At 35.1% G+C, this 15,490-nt stretch overlaps 1 protein-coding gene and 1 pseudogene across 1 annotated transcript; both read left to right on the top strand.

Moving 5' to 3' along the window:
• The first annotated feature begins 1,327 nt into the window (after window positions 1–1,327).
• On the top strand, window positions 1,328–6,541 carry LOC142632005 (RAP domain-containing protein, chloroplastic). Its single transcript, XM_075806423.1, is given in 4 exon segments — window positions 1,328–3,462; window positions 3,572–3,654; window positions 6,179–6,251; window positions 6,254–6,541. Coding segments are annotated over 4 exon segments (1,986 nt in total). The 5' UTR covers window positions 1,328–1,664; the 3' UTR covers window positions 6,286–6,541.
• Window positions 6,542–9,932: 3,391 nt separating this feature from the next.
• LOC142631383 (protein FAR1-RELATED SEQUENCE 5-like) lies at window positions 9,933–14,254 on the top strand (annotated as a pseudogene).
• Window positions 14,255–15,490: the final 1,236 nt, after the last annotated feature.

The raw sequence follows: 15,490 nt of genomic DNA, 5'->3' as shown, positions 1-15,490 counted from the left end.
CTCTCATAGTTTAACATCTAAATTGAGCACTATAAAAAATCATACTATGTAACAAAATAAATACCAAACTATCCAAATCATGCTATGTAATAAAATAATATTATATTTTTATATGCTATATTTAATTCTTTAGAGCGCAATAGGATAACATTTAACAATTAAAGAGAATAAAAAATAAAAAATAAAACAACAAAAAATTTAAAAACAAAACTAAATCATATAAACCTAAAATAGAGTTTTAAAGAATATAAAAAATTATCAACTTAAAGTAGAGATGCAAGAAAAAAAAAATCCACCAAAAAATTTAGAGAGAGAGAGAGAGAGAACTTTTTTTTTTTGTAAGGGAAAACTATGTATAAAATAGAAGAGATAGTGATAAATTTATACTAAGAAGGTGTGAATAAGAAGAAACAAAAATAAAGGAAAATGAAGAGAAAGAGAAAGAATGATATTAATGTAAAGGAGTAGTGGGGAGATGAAAAGGTAAGGGATGGAGAAAGATTGAAGAATTGGAGAGATGAAATGGTAAGAGAGAGAGAAAGGTTGGAGAAGTGTAAATATTAAAAAAAAAATTGTTAAAAACAATTATAAGAAAATTGGAAAGAAAAAAAAAAAAAACTCCTAAAGCTTGAAAGGCTTCAACGTTTTTCTTTTCTTCCTTTAAGCTGAAAAGGCTCATATAAAACCCTAAAACTGAACTAAAAAGGCTTTGAATTGGGCTTGATAGTGGAACTAAATAAATAAGAGGTGAGTTGGATTAATTATACAGATTTATTATAGGGTGATAGTAGAAGTAAATAAGTAAGTAATGTGCTGGATTTATTATAAGGTGAGAGTGGAAGTAAATAAATAAGTAGTGGGTTGCATTTATAGGGCTGAAAATTGTAAAAACCATTTAAAAATTGTACGACAAATTATATATATATTTTTAAAATGATGTGGCAGCTGATGTAGTGCAACGTGAAAGTAGCAATATTAAACGCTACACTTCAGCTTTTAGTAATATATAGATATAGATGTTGATTGGTAATCTTTTATTAGATTGTGTAAAACATGAGTTTTATACCCCATTTTTACCAAATTTGAACTCTATATAAATCTGTTAAGATAATAAAAAAAAAAATTGTAAAATAATCTCTTAATCCCATTTTGTCAATGTTGATGCCTTCATTTAAAAGTAGAGAAACAAATTGAGGAAAAGAAAAAGAAAAAAACATATCTTTAAAATAAATCGTTGTAGACAAAAACGACACCGTTTACTTTGCAAACTACAGTGTGTGAGTGACCCGGCATATATGCCGGGTACACCATATACGAGCTCCTTTCTTCTCTTATCCGTTGTGTTGAGAGTTGAGAGTTGAGAGAGCTTCAAATATCTGTGACTGTGATATCATTTTCTTCTGCTCTGTTCTACGCTCCTACTATTTGCTATAAAACAACATCGAATTAAAGGAAGAGCTTTGTGGGGCTTTTGCTTTACTGCTTCCGTTTTCTCAACACTCTGAGTAATGGGTATGTTTCACTTTCTCAACAACTTGTGATTTCTCTTCATGGGCAAGTAATTTACATTGCTTGCTCACTGTTTAGATAGCTGGTTTCTTTAGTGTTTATCATTTTGCTTAGGAAAAAGAAGAAGAAAGATATAGGAATTAGGAAGAGAAACAATGGAAGGGTTGTTAAACAGATTCCCTAACCAAACTTGTTTTAAACCCTTCATTTTTTATCCTAAGATAGTTCATAAGCGTCCAATGCTAAAATTGAGAACTGGGTTTTTTACTCGAAAACCCGAGCCGGGTTTTGTGAGAAGAAACTGTATAAATTTAGGTAGAGATAGTGCTATTAGCTCAGTGAGTGTTGATGGTGGTGATGAAGAAAAAGAAAAAGAAAGTAGTATGGATTGGGAATTGGAGTTCCTCGGGGAGCTTGACCCTTTGGATGTTAAACCTCCTAAGAAAAAGAAAAAACAAATTGAGTCTAGGCTGTTGAAAGATACTGATGGAATGGATTGGTGTGTGCGAGCAAGAAAGGTTGCCCTCAGATCAATTGAAGCAAGGGGGTTGAGTCATAAAATGGAGGATTTGGTTGCCGTCAAGAAGAAAAAGAAAAAGAAGAAGAAGAAATTGGTAAACAATGAGAAAATTGATAGGAAACTCAAGGAAGTTAAAGAAGATTTGGATTCTGATTCAGAGGATGACTTTGAATTGCAAGATATGGAAAATTTGGATGATATTGATGATCTTAAAAGGAAGGTCAGTATGATGGCAGGTGGGATGTTTGAAGAGAAGAAGGAGAAGGCAATGGAAGAACTTGTTCAGAGGTTGTCCCAATTTTCGGGGCCCTCTGATCGTAAGAAAGAAATTAACTTGAACAAAGCTATTATAGAAGCACAGACTGCAGAGGAAGTGTTGGAGGTTACTGCTGACACAATCATGGCTGTTGGGAAAGGCTTAAGCCCCTCACCTCTCTCTCCTTTTAACATTGCTACTGCTCTTCATCGTATTGCTAAGAACATGGAGAAGGTTTCAATGCCAGAAACACGTAGGCTGGCTTTTGCCCGTCAAAGAGAGATGTCTATGCTAGTGGGTATTGCAATGACGGCCTTACCAGAATGTTCAGCTCAAGGTATCTCAAATATATCATGGGCATTGTCCAAGATTGGAGGTGAGCTTCTTTATCTATCAGAAATGGATAGAGTTGCAGAGGTGGCCTTAACCAAAGTTTCAGAATTCAATTCTCAGAATGTTGCTAATGTTGCGGGTGCTTTTGCTTCAATGCAGCACTCTGCTTCTGAACTCTTTTCAGAATTGTCAAAAAGGGCATCAGATATAATTCACACTTTCCAGGAGCAGGAACTTGCTCAGGTGTTGTGGGCTTTTGCTTCTTTATATGAGCCTGCTGACCCTTTGTTTGAATCTTTAGATGATGTCTTCAAGAATGCTAGCCAATTTAAATTCTGTGAAGATAGCAGTTTGGACAGCAATAAAGATCTTGATTCTGATCAAGCTTTAAGATCTCCTGTCCTCAGTTTCAATAGGGATCAGCTTGGGAATATAGCTTGGTCTTATGCTGTTTTTGGACAAATGGAACGGAATTTCTTTTCTCATTTATGGAGAACCTTGAGCCACTTTGAGGAGCAAAGGATTTCGGAGCAGTATAGGGAGGATATCATGTTTGCTTCTCAAGTTCATCTTGTGAACCAATGCTTGAAGCTAGAGTACTCACATCTTCAGTTATCTCTAAGGAGTGCTCTCGAGGACAAAATTTCTCATGCAAGAAAAACTAAGAGGTTTAATACAAAAACAACTTCATCATTTCAGAAGGAGGTAGCTCGTCTTCTCGTTAGCACTGGCCTCAATTGGGTCCTAGAATATGTTGTGGATGGGTATACTTTAGATGCAGTTTTGGTTGATAAGAAGGTTGCTTTGGAGATTGATGGGCCAACTCATTTCTCAAGGAATACTGGTGAGTATTGCCTACTTTTATAACAGTACAGCATGTCCTGTCTGCTGATATTTGAGTGAGTTATTTTAACAACTAATGATTTAGATTGCCATTAATCATATCTCTGCAGGGGCACCTTTAGGACATACCATGCTGAAACGCCGCTACATTACTGCTGCTGGTTGGAAGGTCTATTCATTGTCAAATCAAGAGGTGAGTTTTCATGTTTTCCATTTTCCTGAAATTTGGTAATTCTTTGCTTTAGCAGACATCACTCAACTTGGTTTACATGGCATGATAAAACCATTTTGAAAATCATAAGAAGGCCTTGGCCAAAAATAAAAAAGAATGGTGATAGAAGTTAACATCTTTAAGAGACTTTTTCAGCTCAGTTATATTTATTCCATTGCTTAATAATCTGTTTTCAGTTATATAAATTTTTACCATATCAACATATGCATGTCACATGCACATGCAATGAAAGCATGGGTGTTTTTACTCATATATCATAAACCTTGAGCACTATATAGATAGAACAGCCCCTCATCTCCAATCAAGATGGTCTTTTGTATGCATGAAAGCAGTGGGAAGAAGTAATCAACAGTGGCTGGCAATACATATAGTCCCACAAAAGTTATGGACTGTGTTTGTAACAAATCTTACACCATGTCTAATTAGGCACTCACTTTATATATGTACAGATGCACATGTGTGTGTCTGTTTGTATGGATATACAATGGAGAAGATTATCTTCAAACTAATGGTAAATATAATTTAATCATCATTTATGCATGTAGGGTGATATTATTTGGGTTACGCTAGACCCTTTTCTTTTCACCTTTGAGCACCATGTCAACACAACATGACATGAGTTGATAGATACGGTCGTCAAACAATTCAAAATGGTGGGTGTTATACAGAAACAAACAGACATGACAGTTGGACATATATGTGATCACCAAACACCCATAGCTAAGTCCACTTTCATAGAAAATTCTTATGCCTATATTTGGTGTCCCTTTTATAAATGTCATGCTTAACTAATCTTTTACACAATCAATTTCAAGCCTGGAGAAGGGAGAGTTGAGTAGATTGGTGGTTAGTAAAACAACCTAGTCACCAATGGATGAATATAGATCCTTAGTTGAAGGTAAGGCTTAGTTGAGCTCAGTATAATATCCCTTTTATCGATTGAGCCATCTTATCTAGAAATTTTTTTTTTTTGGATAAATAAAGAATTTTTATTGAGACCAAAAAAGAAAGTCACCAACTCCAAGCATACAGGATGCATAGAACCGTGGACAATACGATCAAGCACGCAAATTAAAATGATCTATCAAATCACAAACTGAACATAGTTTATAACTTCCCACAAATGTCATCCAATCCAATATAGTTTAAAAGAAAAGTAATTTAAGATCTGGCAAGGTGATCTCAAAATCCTCAAAGCTTCGGTCATTTCTCTTTCTCCAAAGACACCACATCAAACAATGAGGAGCAACCATCAAAATAACACCATTTCAATGATGACCAAACCTTCCTTGCCAACAAGCTAGTAAATTAACAACTGTCTTTGGCATCAGCCAATAAACTCCAAGCAAACTGAACACCACAGACTTCTTAGCTAGACTTCTTGTTTATTTATTTTTTTAGTTGAATAGGCACTATGATAAAACAGTATTGTGTTAATTGGAAAACATTAGAGTAGCATATTTTTTGTCAATGAAAATATGAACACAGTTTCCCTAGAGTAAAGAAGTTGTATGTCTGGAACCAATGTCCCTTGTTGAAGATCTTACTTCTATAGCAAAGTCCAACCCCCTAAAATACATATATACAGTGCCTTGCGCTCAACCACCAGACTGCATTAGAAATATAGGATTGAGTGAATATTCTTCCAGACCCTAAAGTTGAGTTGGAACAAGACAATTTTTTTTTTTTTGGTTCAAAATTATATATTTTGATTTCCACTCACATATATAATTCTCATATTAAATTATGAAAGCATTTCCCAGTATCACTTTAGACATCTTGTTCATTGTCATTATTGGTAAAGACACCTATAACCTATGTACATATTGCATAACCAAGTGAAAATGGGCATATTATTAGGGACTCATTTAGATCTCTATTTGGTAGTTGCTTATTATTGGGTGACCTGCCATGCATATTTGTGGCCAGCTATTCTAGAACAGGGAGTCTACTCAATGGAAAAAATTCTTCAATCTTAGTACACCAAATATTAGCTTGGTTTTGTCATCACTGCATTTTTGTTATTGCTTTTGTTCCCAAATTGATCAAACGATACAGTATTCACTAAAGTGATTTGGGCACAAAAATTGCCCGCATTAGAGGCTGTATGCCTTGATTGAGATATCTTTGGTCCCGCATAAGAGAGAGGGCTGCTTGACTTGGACATGAGCAACTACTATGTGTTACACATCTTCAAATATTTGTTGAGCAGGGCACAAATTTAGCCCATACAATTTTTAATTTGCCTCATAAATATGTTGATTCTGAGTGATGACTATCTCATGACACGACTTTGTATCGTCTTTATATTGAATTGTGGATTATTATCAATGGCATACCATTTCTTACATGTTCTGGACAAGGTAATTGAAGTCCTGATGAAGAATTATGGTCCATCTATTTTTGTTTTTGTTTTTGGTATTTGTTTGTTTCTTCCTGATTTAAATCAACTGATAAAATGGCTTTCTTGGTCTATTTTTTCTAGTGGGATGAACTTCAAGGCAGCTCAGAGCAACTAGACTACCTAAGAGAAATCCTCAAAGACCACCTGGGAGGAAGCAACAGCAACATTGCATGATCAGAGAGAGTTGAAGATTGTCAATTGAGAGTAATTGAAATTTTGGTAGATTTGTATTCATGACCCAAAAGAAAGAAAGGAAAAGGCAGATCTGTAACTTTGAGTGGAGAAGGATCAAAGTTGCTCGTATAAATTAAAATGTATTAGTGAAATACATATTTGTAGATAATTTCCATGCTTGTGGATGACATGAGTTAAACATCAACAACTAAGTGTTCATAATAGTCTGCACTATGGGCAAGAAGCAAAAGCAGTATGGTTCTTTGACAGAACCTTGATAGGTCTTCAGTAAGACCCAAGAGTTGGTTTTTGGGTCCACTCCATCTCCATGGCCCAGTGGGGGCATATGGGCCTTCCATTGCGATCCATCTCTTTCACATGGTATACGTCCACTGCTCAGAGATGGATTCTAGGAGACTTTTAACATTCAATTTTCCTTCCATATTAATTTGCTTCCTCTTTTACTTTTATGTAGGAAAAAAAAAAAAAATTATTCTTTAAATAAATAATAAAATCACCTTCAATGTTGATTGATAAAATTTGATATAATGTCTTTATCAATTAAAAACCTCTACTTCCGGTTCATCTATTGAAGTGTGTTGCATTGAAGAACTTTGCACCAATTATCTATATCAATCTAGAATTGCTTTAGGAATTCAGTCACGATGATATGAAATTTGTGCAACCGTTAGCTGCGTTGATTGGAGATCCGTGCTAACCAAAGAAGGCTTTGGTAGACCCTAAAGCCTTTTCTAAAATTTCATAAGATCATTGTCATTAGAGCTACTACGGTACTACCCATATTAGGTTGATCCCGCATCTCCATGGCTATCTTATAAGCACTTCGAACTGAAAAAGTGCAATTAGGAGTGGAATTCTAGATTATTGAATCTTCCAAAAGAGCTAGGCTAAGAGGTAAGTGAAGGATTAACTCACTTAGAAAGTATTATTCTCACTATTTGTCCCATGTTCAATCAAATTATTGAATCTTCTGAAAGAGCTAAGCTAAGAGGTGTACATTCCACCAACCAAGGCATGGGGGAATGTCTATGTGGTTGGATTTGGAATTTTTATTGTGGAGTGGCTGTGAGCAGAGGCAGAGGAAGCGTTGGCTACAAAATCCCATCCTTGGCCCGTGCCAAAAGAATGACTGCCTTGGGAAGGAAGTAAGATATGCACCTGACATGGTACTCAAACACTCACAAAAAGGGAGATAGTGACTTTTTAAGGACAGCAGCTATGAGAACACCCCTTATTGGTTGAGTGCATGTTGGACCACCTTAAAGACACGTGTATCACTTACAGTACTTCTGATGTCCCTCTCATTGTTCAAGAATTGTTCCCCAAGCGGTGGCAAAGTCACCTACCCACATGGCATAGTGCCAAGTTGGCACATTCTCTCTCATCTAGTCACCAAATAGTACTCCAACTGTGAAAATGTCCAAAAACAAGAGAATGATGACTTGACACCTGTCTTTGTAATTAACCATATTCCTCAGATTATAATAAGAATATTTTTCTCTTTTCTTTTTCCAAGATGTTGTCATTGTTGCTTCTACTACTACTATTATTAATATTGGCTTCTTCAGAATGCATTATGCTGGAATGCATTCCTGCCAATAGAGCTACCAATGCCACCTCAGGCATCTTGTTTACAGTGTCTACATAAACACACAGACATGGTACGTACTAAGGTTTACACCACGGATTGGTGCTGGGTGACCAGGTGTGGGGTTCTACTTCATCTAGCTTTTTTTTGAAGGACCTTGACCTTGAGGTCTTCAGCAATAGGCAAGAGTTTGAGTTCTGGGGCCACTCCATCTCCATAGGCCAATGGGGCAAATGCACTCCATCTCGTCCACACAGTATACATCCCCTGGGCCAGAGATGATTCTAGGAGACTTTCCCATCTTTTAACTAAAAACGTCTACAAACATGTCGTTTGATATATTGTTCTTCATTTTCATATGACAGCAACAACCAACGTGCCAATCTATGACATGAAGAAGTCTACCTATCATGTTTGTGTAATGAGGCTAATGTTCTAAAACTTTTTTCTTTTTCTTTTTTTGGGTTGGATGAAAAATAGTGAAAAAATTGATTTTACTACCTTCTTATTTGAGCATGATCATAGTAACTCTTCTATCCATTTGTCAGGAGCGTAGACGAGAATGAGGACAATAAGTGCCCGTTCAAGTAAGTTGAGCCAAAGCTTGAATTTAGTAAAATCCAAAATACCAGTGATTTTTAGGCAGTGGAGACAATAGTACATAAGTCAAACCAAAACCAATATGCATCACATTGTCACTACTGAAGATCTCTAGCTAGTTGGTTATGTAGTAAATCAATCATTTGGAAAATAATGTGCCTATTAGTTTGGTGGTTAAATTAACTAGGGTGTTAAGTGTTAACTTCATCCTTTACCACAATCATGTTTTCGGCCTTCCTTGTGTAGATTTATTGCGCATCCATAATAAGTTTTAGGAACAATTAGCATGACTAATTAAGCTTAGATAAAATTGTAGAATTTAAACTTGTGCTGAAGTTGCTTAGATAAAATTGTAGAATTTTATACTTCTGCTCAGTTTTTTGAAGCATTCCAAGCCCCCAAGTTGAAACATAAGTCACTAAATATAAGAAATTCTCTTGAACATTCTCAATAATAAGATTTGAAACCTACTATTATATTTATATTCAACAACAAGCCATATAAATAGATGACTTTAGTTTAGAAGATAAACATAACATATAAATTCAATACAAACTTAATCTTGATCTACTACAAGTAAATAAGATTAATTTATTTAAAAACTAACCTAACAATTTATCCACCCTTATCTATTTACCCAAATTACTAACAAAAATAAAATTTTAAAATGATAAAAAAGATATAGGTTAACAAGCAAATAAAAGTCAGAATTGTCATTGAATTGATAAAAATATAAAGAGTGATCCTACTATTCTAGTAATATTAGAGTAAATATTATTATATATGCTTTATAAAAAGATGTGTTTACTTTTTTACGTTGAAACAAACTAAGCCTATGTAGAGAGGGAAAATTCCCGACCTATCAAGCTATCCTTCCCTTAGAAGGCTAGATCCTATCACTACAGATCGCCGTTCGAAACTATTTTACTTGTTTGATTTATTTCGAACTAAGAAATTTAGTCGTCTACATCGTAATTGCATTAATGAAGACAGAGAGATATTTGGTATCAAATGATTAGGAATGGCAACGGGTCGGGTTTGAGGCGGGTTTTTGGATGCCCGGACCCGACCCGCAGGTCTTTCTCTGTTACCCGAACCCGGCTCATTTCATAAATGGGTCTTTTTTTTAAGACCTTAACCTGGCCCGTTGGGTCTCGTCGGGCCTCATAGGCTCTGACAACCACTTCAAGGCATCCATTGCTAAACATGAAAATAATCTTAAAAATAAAAAATAAGAGTTTCCCTTTCAGACACAGATTCACAAACATAGATTCAAAAACATAGAATCATAGAATCACAAACACAAACTCAGATTTGATAGAGGACATGAACCCAAAAAAAAAAAAAAAAACCCAAAAAAAAAATATTTGGAGAACTTGGTCCACCAAGGCTCTATCTCAGATCTCGGACTCCTACTCGGCCTCTCTCTATCTTAGACCACCAAGATCTCCAATGATTGGCGGTGGTTTCGTGGGGGTTGTGGAGATTTTCATGGTCGGCGAGGTGCTTGAGTGCTGGGCTTGTCGGTGGAAACTGGAGTTGAGCTTGTCGGTGGAAACTGGGGTTGAGATTGAGTTGCTTGAGTGCTACGGCGCCGGTGAGATTGTGAGTAAGTGTGCAAGAGTGGTGAGCTGAAGAGAGAGAGAGAGATGAGAGGCGGCTGTACTACTAAAGAGATTGTGAGTGTGAGGTGAGGTAGGATTATATATATATATATATATATATATATATATATATATATATATATATCAGGGTATTTTAGTAACTATACATATATATATATTAACCGAGTCGGGCTGGGTTTTTGTAAAAACCCAGACCCGTTTTGGGTTTTTTTTTAAAACCAAAACCCGACCCTATTTTTAATCGGACCGGGTAAAATCCGGCCCATTAGGGTCGAGCTGGGCCGGGTATCCGCAGGTTGGGCAAAAATTGCCATTCCTACAAATGATACCATGTCCATGGTATCAAAATATGTGAGACTTGTCAGCAAAAAAACTACATCACTAACAAATTAAAGACGTATTAATAAGTAGTTATTTGTGTACATATGTATTTTATTTATTAGATTTTAATACCACAAAAGATGCGTAATGATTTGATACCATTTTTTTTATATACTTTATTTTATATAACATAAGATGCAAAATACTTTATTTCAAACATGGACAGGCTACGTAATCATAACCAACGTTGCTTTGCCGACCTGTCTTAAAGCATTATTTTTTTTTTCAAAGATAGGTCGGCAAAGCTATGTTGGTTTGCCACGTGTCCCAAACCCGAATAGGCTTAAGCCAATCATAGGAGTCAGTCTTAGACACTTATATATGTAATAATGGATTAAGATCCTGTGCAATACCTAGGGTATTGCATGGTGTGCAATAGCACAAATCCCAGCCATCCATTTAATTCAATGACTCATTATTTTGACACCTCACCAAAATTAAAAAGACCATTTTACCCTAAAATTTTTTGGAGTCCCGCCATTGTTGATGCGTGTGAGCTATGTTCTTATTAGATAAACTCAAATTTCTCTCTCTCTCTCTCTCTCTCTCTCTCTCTCCTGTGTCTGAGCTCCTCTGCCTCTCCCTCAACCTGCCATTTTTTTTGACCTTTTATTGTGTTCTTATTTGATAAAATCAAATTTCTCTCTCTCTCTCTCTCTCTCTCTCCTGCGTCTGAGCTCCTTTACCCCTCCCTCAACCCGCCGTTTCTCGTCATCGCTGCTAGCATCACCCAACTCAGACCCATAAGCCAAAACAAAGAAAATACTGCATCTTACCATCTGAAATTTCTTAACCCCTAAACACTCACACTCACACTCTCCCTCTTTCTCTGTCTCCAAGTGTCTTCACTCTCAAGGACTGAAGCTCTCTTTGAAGCGACATAGCCAATGGCCATATTGGTGGTTCCAACGGTTCTTGGCCATTGTATCATTGGAAAATCCCCCAAGTCACCGTGGGTCCATCTTTGATTCCTAGGTTGCTTCCAACATCAAACGACTCAAGGAGGTGAGTTCTCTCTTTTGTATACAATGAATCAAAATAAAAAATTATTTTTTGGGTAAGTGGAGAGTTGGGTCCAGGGTCTAGATAGTTGGGGTTTGATTTTAGTTCTACTAGTAATATATATTTCACCATGGAATCATTATTTAGTTTATGTTTTGAGGAATATTTTTGGGTAGTTTTTTTGCTGCAAATTGAATATTGTACATTTTCAAATGGATATGTGAAATATGGTCTAGCAAAATTATAGAAATGGATGGTCAACGGTATAGGGGATATAGCTAAAATCCCTATTTTACTAAGTTAGATGTTACGTTGGTTGAATTCTATGCTTTTAGGTCTTGGATGTGTTTTAAACTGTAGTGTTTTAGGTATGATACACTTAAACAGTTTCTTATGAAATTTTAGCTTGAAACTGTCCTTTATCAATTGGATCATCATCTCTCATGATCATTTATTGGTCTGTTCGTAATTCTTATATATGATAAGCACAATGTTGGGACAAAAAATTTCAGCTTTTATTTTCAATGAAAAACATTCATTCTTCTATATTTATAATAGTAGATAATTTTGTACATTTGTTAATTATAGGAGTATTCTTTAATTCATTGCATAGAGTGGTGAGAGAATTCTCTCAAAACATGGAAGCTAATGCAGATTTGAATTGTAGATTTGAATCGTAGAGTTGGTATGACATTTGATACATTAGAAGATACATGAGAATTTTAGGTAAAATATGGAAGGCAAGTGAGCTTTGATGTTAGAAAACATTATATAAATAAAAGTAAGAATAATGGTAAGGTAACAACAAAGGGGATTTGTATGTGCAAAGCAGGGCATTTGAGGAAAAGAAAAAGAAGAAATGATTCGCACTTGTAACCGAGATGATACAAGGACTAACTGTCCTATAAGGTTATATGTTTCATTAGTGCGAGAAAGTGGAAAGTTTAAAGTGTCTGATTTTGTTGGAGAACATAATTACACTTTTCATCTATTAGAAATAGTTTATATGATGAGATCTCAACGAAAAATTTCAGAAGTTCATGCGGGATTGATTGAGTTAGCATCCTCTTCTGGAATCAAGCCAAAAGCAGCACATGAGTTGATGAGTAGAGAGGCTGGTGGGAGAGCTAATCTTAGATTCACTGAGTTTGATCAGAAAAATTACCTTAGAACAAGACAACAAAAAAACTTGATATATGGTCAAGCTGCATGTTTATTAGGGTACTTTCAGGAACAATTGACTAAAAATCCATTCTTTCAATATGGAGTATAACTAGATAACATTGAGCAGATAACTAACATTTTTTTGGCCGATGCTAGAATGGTTGTTGATTATGCTAATTTTGGTGATGTGGTGACATTTGACACTACAGATGGTACTAATAAAAAGCTAAGACTATTAGGGGTGTTTACCGATTTCAATCACCATAGAGGGTTAACGGTTTTTGGGGTTGCTCTTTTATATGATAAAACGGTAGAATCGTTTAAGTGGTTGTTTGAAAGCTTCTTAATTGCACATGCAGGTAAAAGACTTAAAACAATTTTTATAGATCAAGATTTTGCAATGGCAAAGGCATTGAGTGAGGTAACGCCTAACACTTACCATGAATTATGTACTTTACACATAATGCAAAATGGGATAAAACATTTGAGGAATTTGATGAAGGATGGTTCTTCTTTTCTTCAAGTTTTTAAAACTTGTATGTTTGAGTTTAATGATGAAATTGAATTTGAAAAAACTTGAGAGGACATGATTGACACATATGCTATACATGATTGTAGTTGGTTGGATACTGTTTACAAATTGAAAGGAAAATGGACAAAGTGTTACATGAAGAATGAATTTACATTGGGCATACGAAGTACCCAACTCAGTGAAAGCTTGAATGGAGATTTGAAAGATTACTTAAAATTTGATTTGGATGTGGCAGAATTTTTTGAACATTTTGATCGGGTGATTGAGCAAAACAAGAAAAAAAGTTACAAGCTGAGTTTAATGCTAGGCAAAATTTTCCCCAGTTGGGCTTGAAAAATTCTCCATTGTTGAAGCAAGCAGTACAAGTGTACACACTTGTAATATTTTGAATGCTTCATGATCAATATGACCTTGCATTAGCAACAAGGATAAAAAATCGCCAAGAGGACTTGTTAGTGCATACATACACTATTGAGTTTATGCATAAGGCTGGTGAGTTCATAGTCTCTTATGACACTGCAGATAAAACATTTTCATGTAGTTGTAGAAAGTTTGAAATTGTTGGAATTTTATGTTGCCATGTTCTGAAAGTCTTTGACTTTCTTGATATAAAGATAATTCCTGATATGTACATTTTGAAAAGATAGACAAGAGAGGAAAAAAGTGAATGTATCTTGGACAATAGGAGAACAAATGTGGAAGAGGATGTCAACTTGAGTGTTTCACAACGATATAGAAGATTATGTCCCAAGTTGGTACGATTAGCTTCTCGAGCGGTAGACAATGAAGAGGCATTTGCTTTAATAGAGAAGATGATAGAGGAATATAAAAAAAAGGTTGAAGACATTGCAGCAAAAAATGTGGCTGGTCATCAATTGCCCCATCAAATGCCATTATGTAGTGGTGTAGAAAATCTTGATCCTAACCAACATTTGGAAGATTTGGTTGAAAGAGAAAAAGGTCTTAAGAAAAAAGAAGGTCGCAAGGGTGGAAAACGAAAGAAAAGTTGGGTTGTGAAGCAAACAAAAAAAATGGGAAGAGTTGAATTAAATGATGAGGTTAGCCAATAGTTTTCCAAAGTAAATTTTATTTATTTATTTTTATCCCTTACTAAGTTTCCATTGTTTGCAAACTTTTATATTGTTATGGCTAATAATATATATATATATATATTTATTTATTTTTTTTCTCATATAGGAACCTGGTTTTGCTCCTAACATGTAATATAATAATTATGGCTCACATGGAGAATATTATTTGCATCAAGTAAGAGATTTTTATTTATTTTTATTCATAGTGGAATAACTTAATAATTTGTGAAGTTGGAGGTTGTACTACACTTACCTTTTCATTGTGAATTTATTAATACGGTTTTCTTTTTTGTGATATAGCGGACTTATTTTGTCACTTTTTCCACGCCAATGATGACATTTGAATTGGGACCAATCCATAGTTACCAAACTAGTTTCACGTCATTCTTAAGGGTAAGCATACTTGTTTACATGTTTTGCACTTATAAGTAATTAGATGATTTCTTAAACCCTCTCTCATAATCATTGTGATTACATAAGCACCATTAACTCCGTTATTGACTCAAGTATCAAATCCTATGGATGTTAGTAAGGTAAAATGTAAATGTTTTCATATATGAAATTTTGAAAAAACTTACATGTTTACTTGTTTTGCAATTATAAGTAATAAGATGATTTCGTAAATTATTTCTCTTGTAATCATTGTGATTACATAGGTACCATTAACTCCATCATTGTCTCAATTAACTCCATCATTGTCTCAAGTATCAAGTGATGCAGATCACCGCACACCCTTGGTGCGATAGTCACTCCACAGGTATAAATGCTTGTGGAGTATGGGGGCAAGAACCGGGGTTCAAGTCTTTAGGAGGGAGCTTCACGCACATATACATTTAGATTAGGCTAGAGTAGAAATTCTATCTTGTATATATATATAAAAAAAAGTATCAAGTGATGCAGTTGTTTGTCAGGTAAAATGTAAACATTGCTTTAAGTGAGTATCTTCCCTCGGTTGAGCTCTGCCAATCTTCCCTACCTTTATTTTTTCATGAACTTGTTAGATTTGTGTGATGTATATTCATGTTTTAAGTGACTATCTAGAAACTTTTGAAATGGTGGATTTGAAGTCTGTTTTTCTGATTGATTTGTATTATGAAGTTTCTGTTGAAGTGGCTTTATGCGTAAGATTTAAGTAGGTCTTGGCTGCCAGTCAAGTAGTTGATGGGTTGAGATATTGTTATGGCTTGGCTCCGTGTTGTCTTGTTGACTAGTGAT

The sequence above is a fragment of the Castanea sativa genome, chromosome 4 (genome assembly GCF_040712315.1).
Source record: "Castanea sativa cultivar Marrone di Chiusa Pesio chromosome 4, ASM4071231v1".
NCBI lineage: Eukaryota > Viridiplantae > Streptophyta > Magnoliopsida > Fagales > Fagaceae > Castanea > Castanea sativa.
Note: the sequence above shows the minus strand (reverse complement) of the source record. Positions and strands in the feature narration are given on the sequence as shown.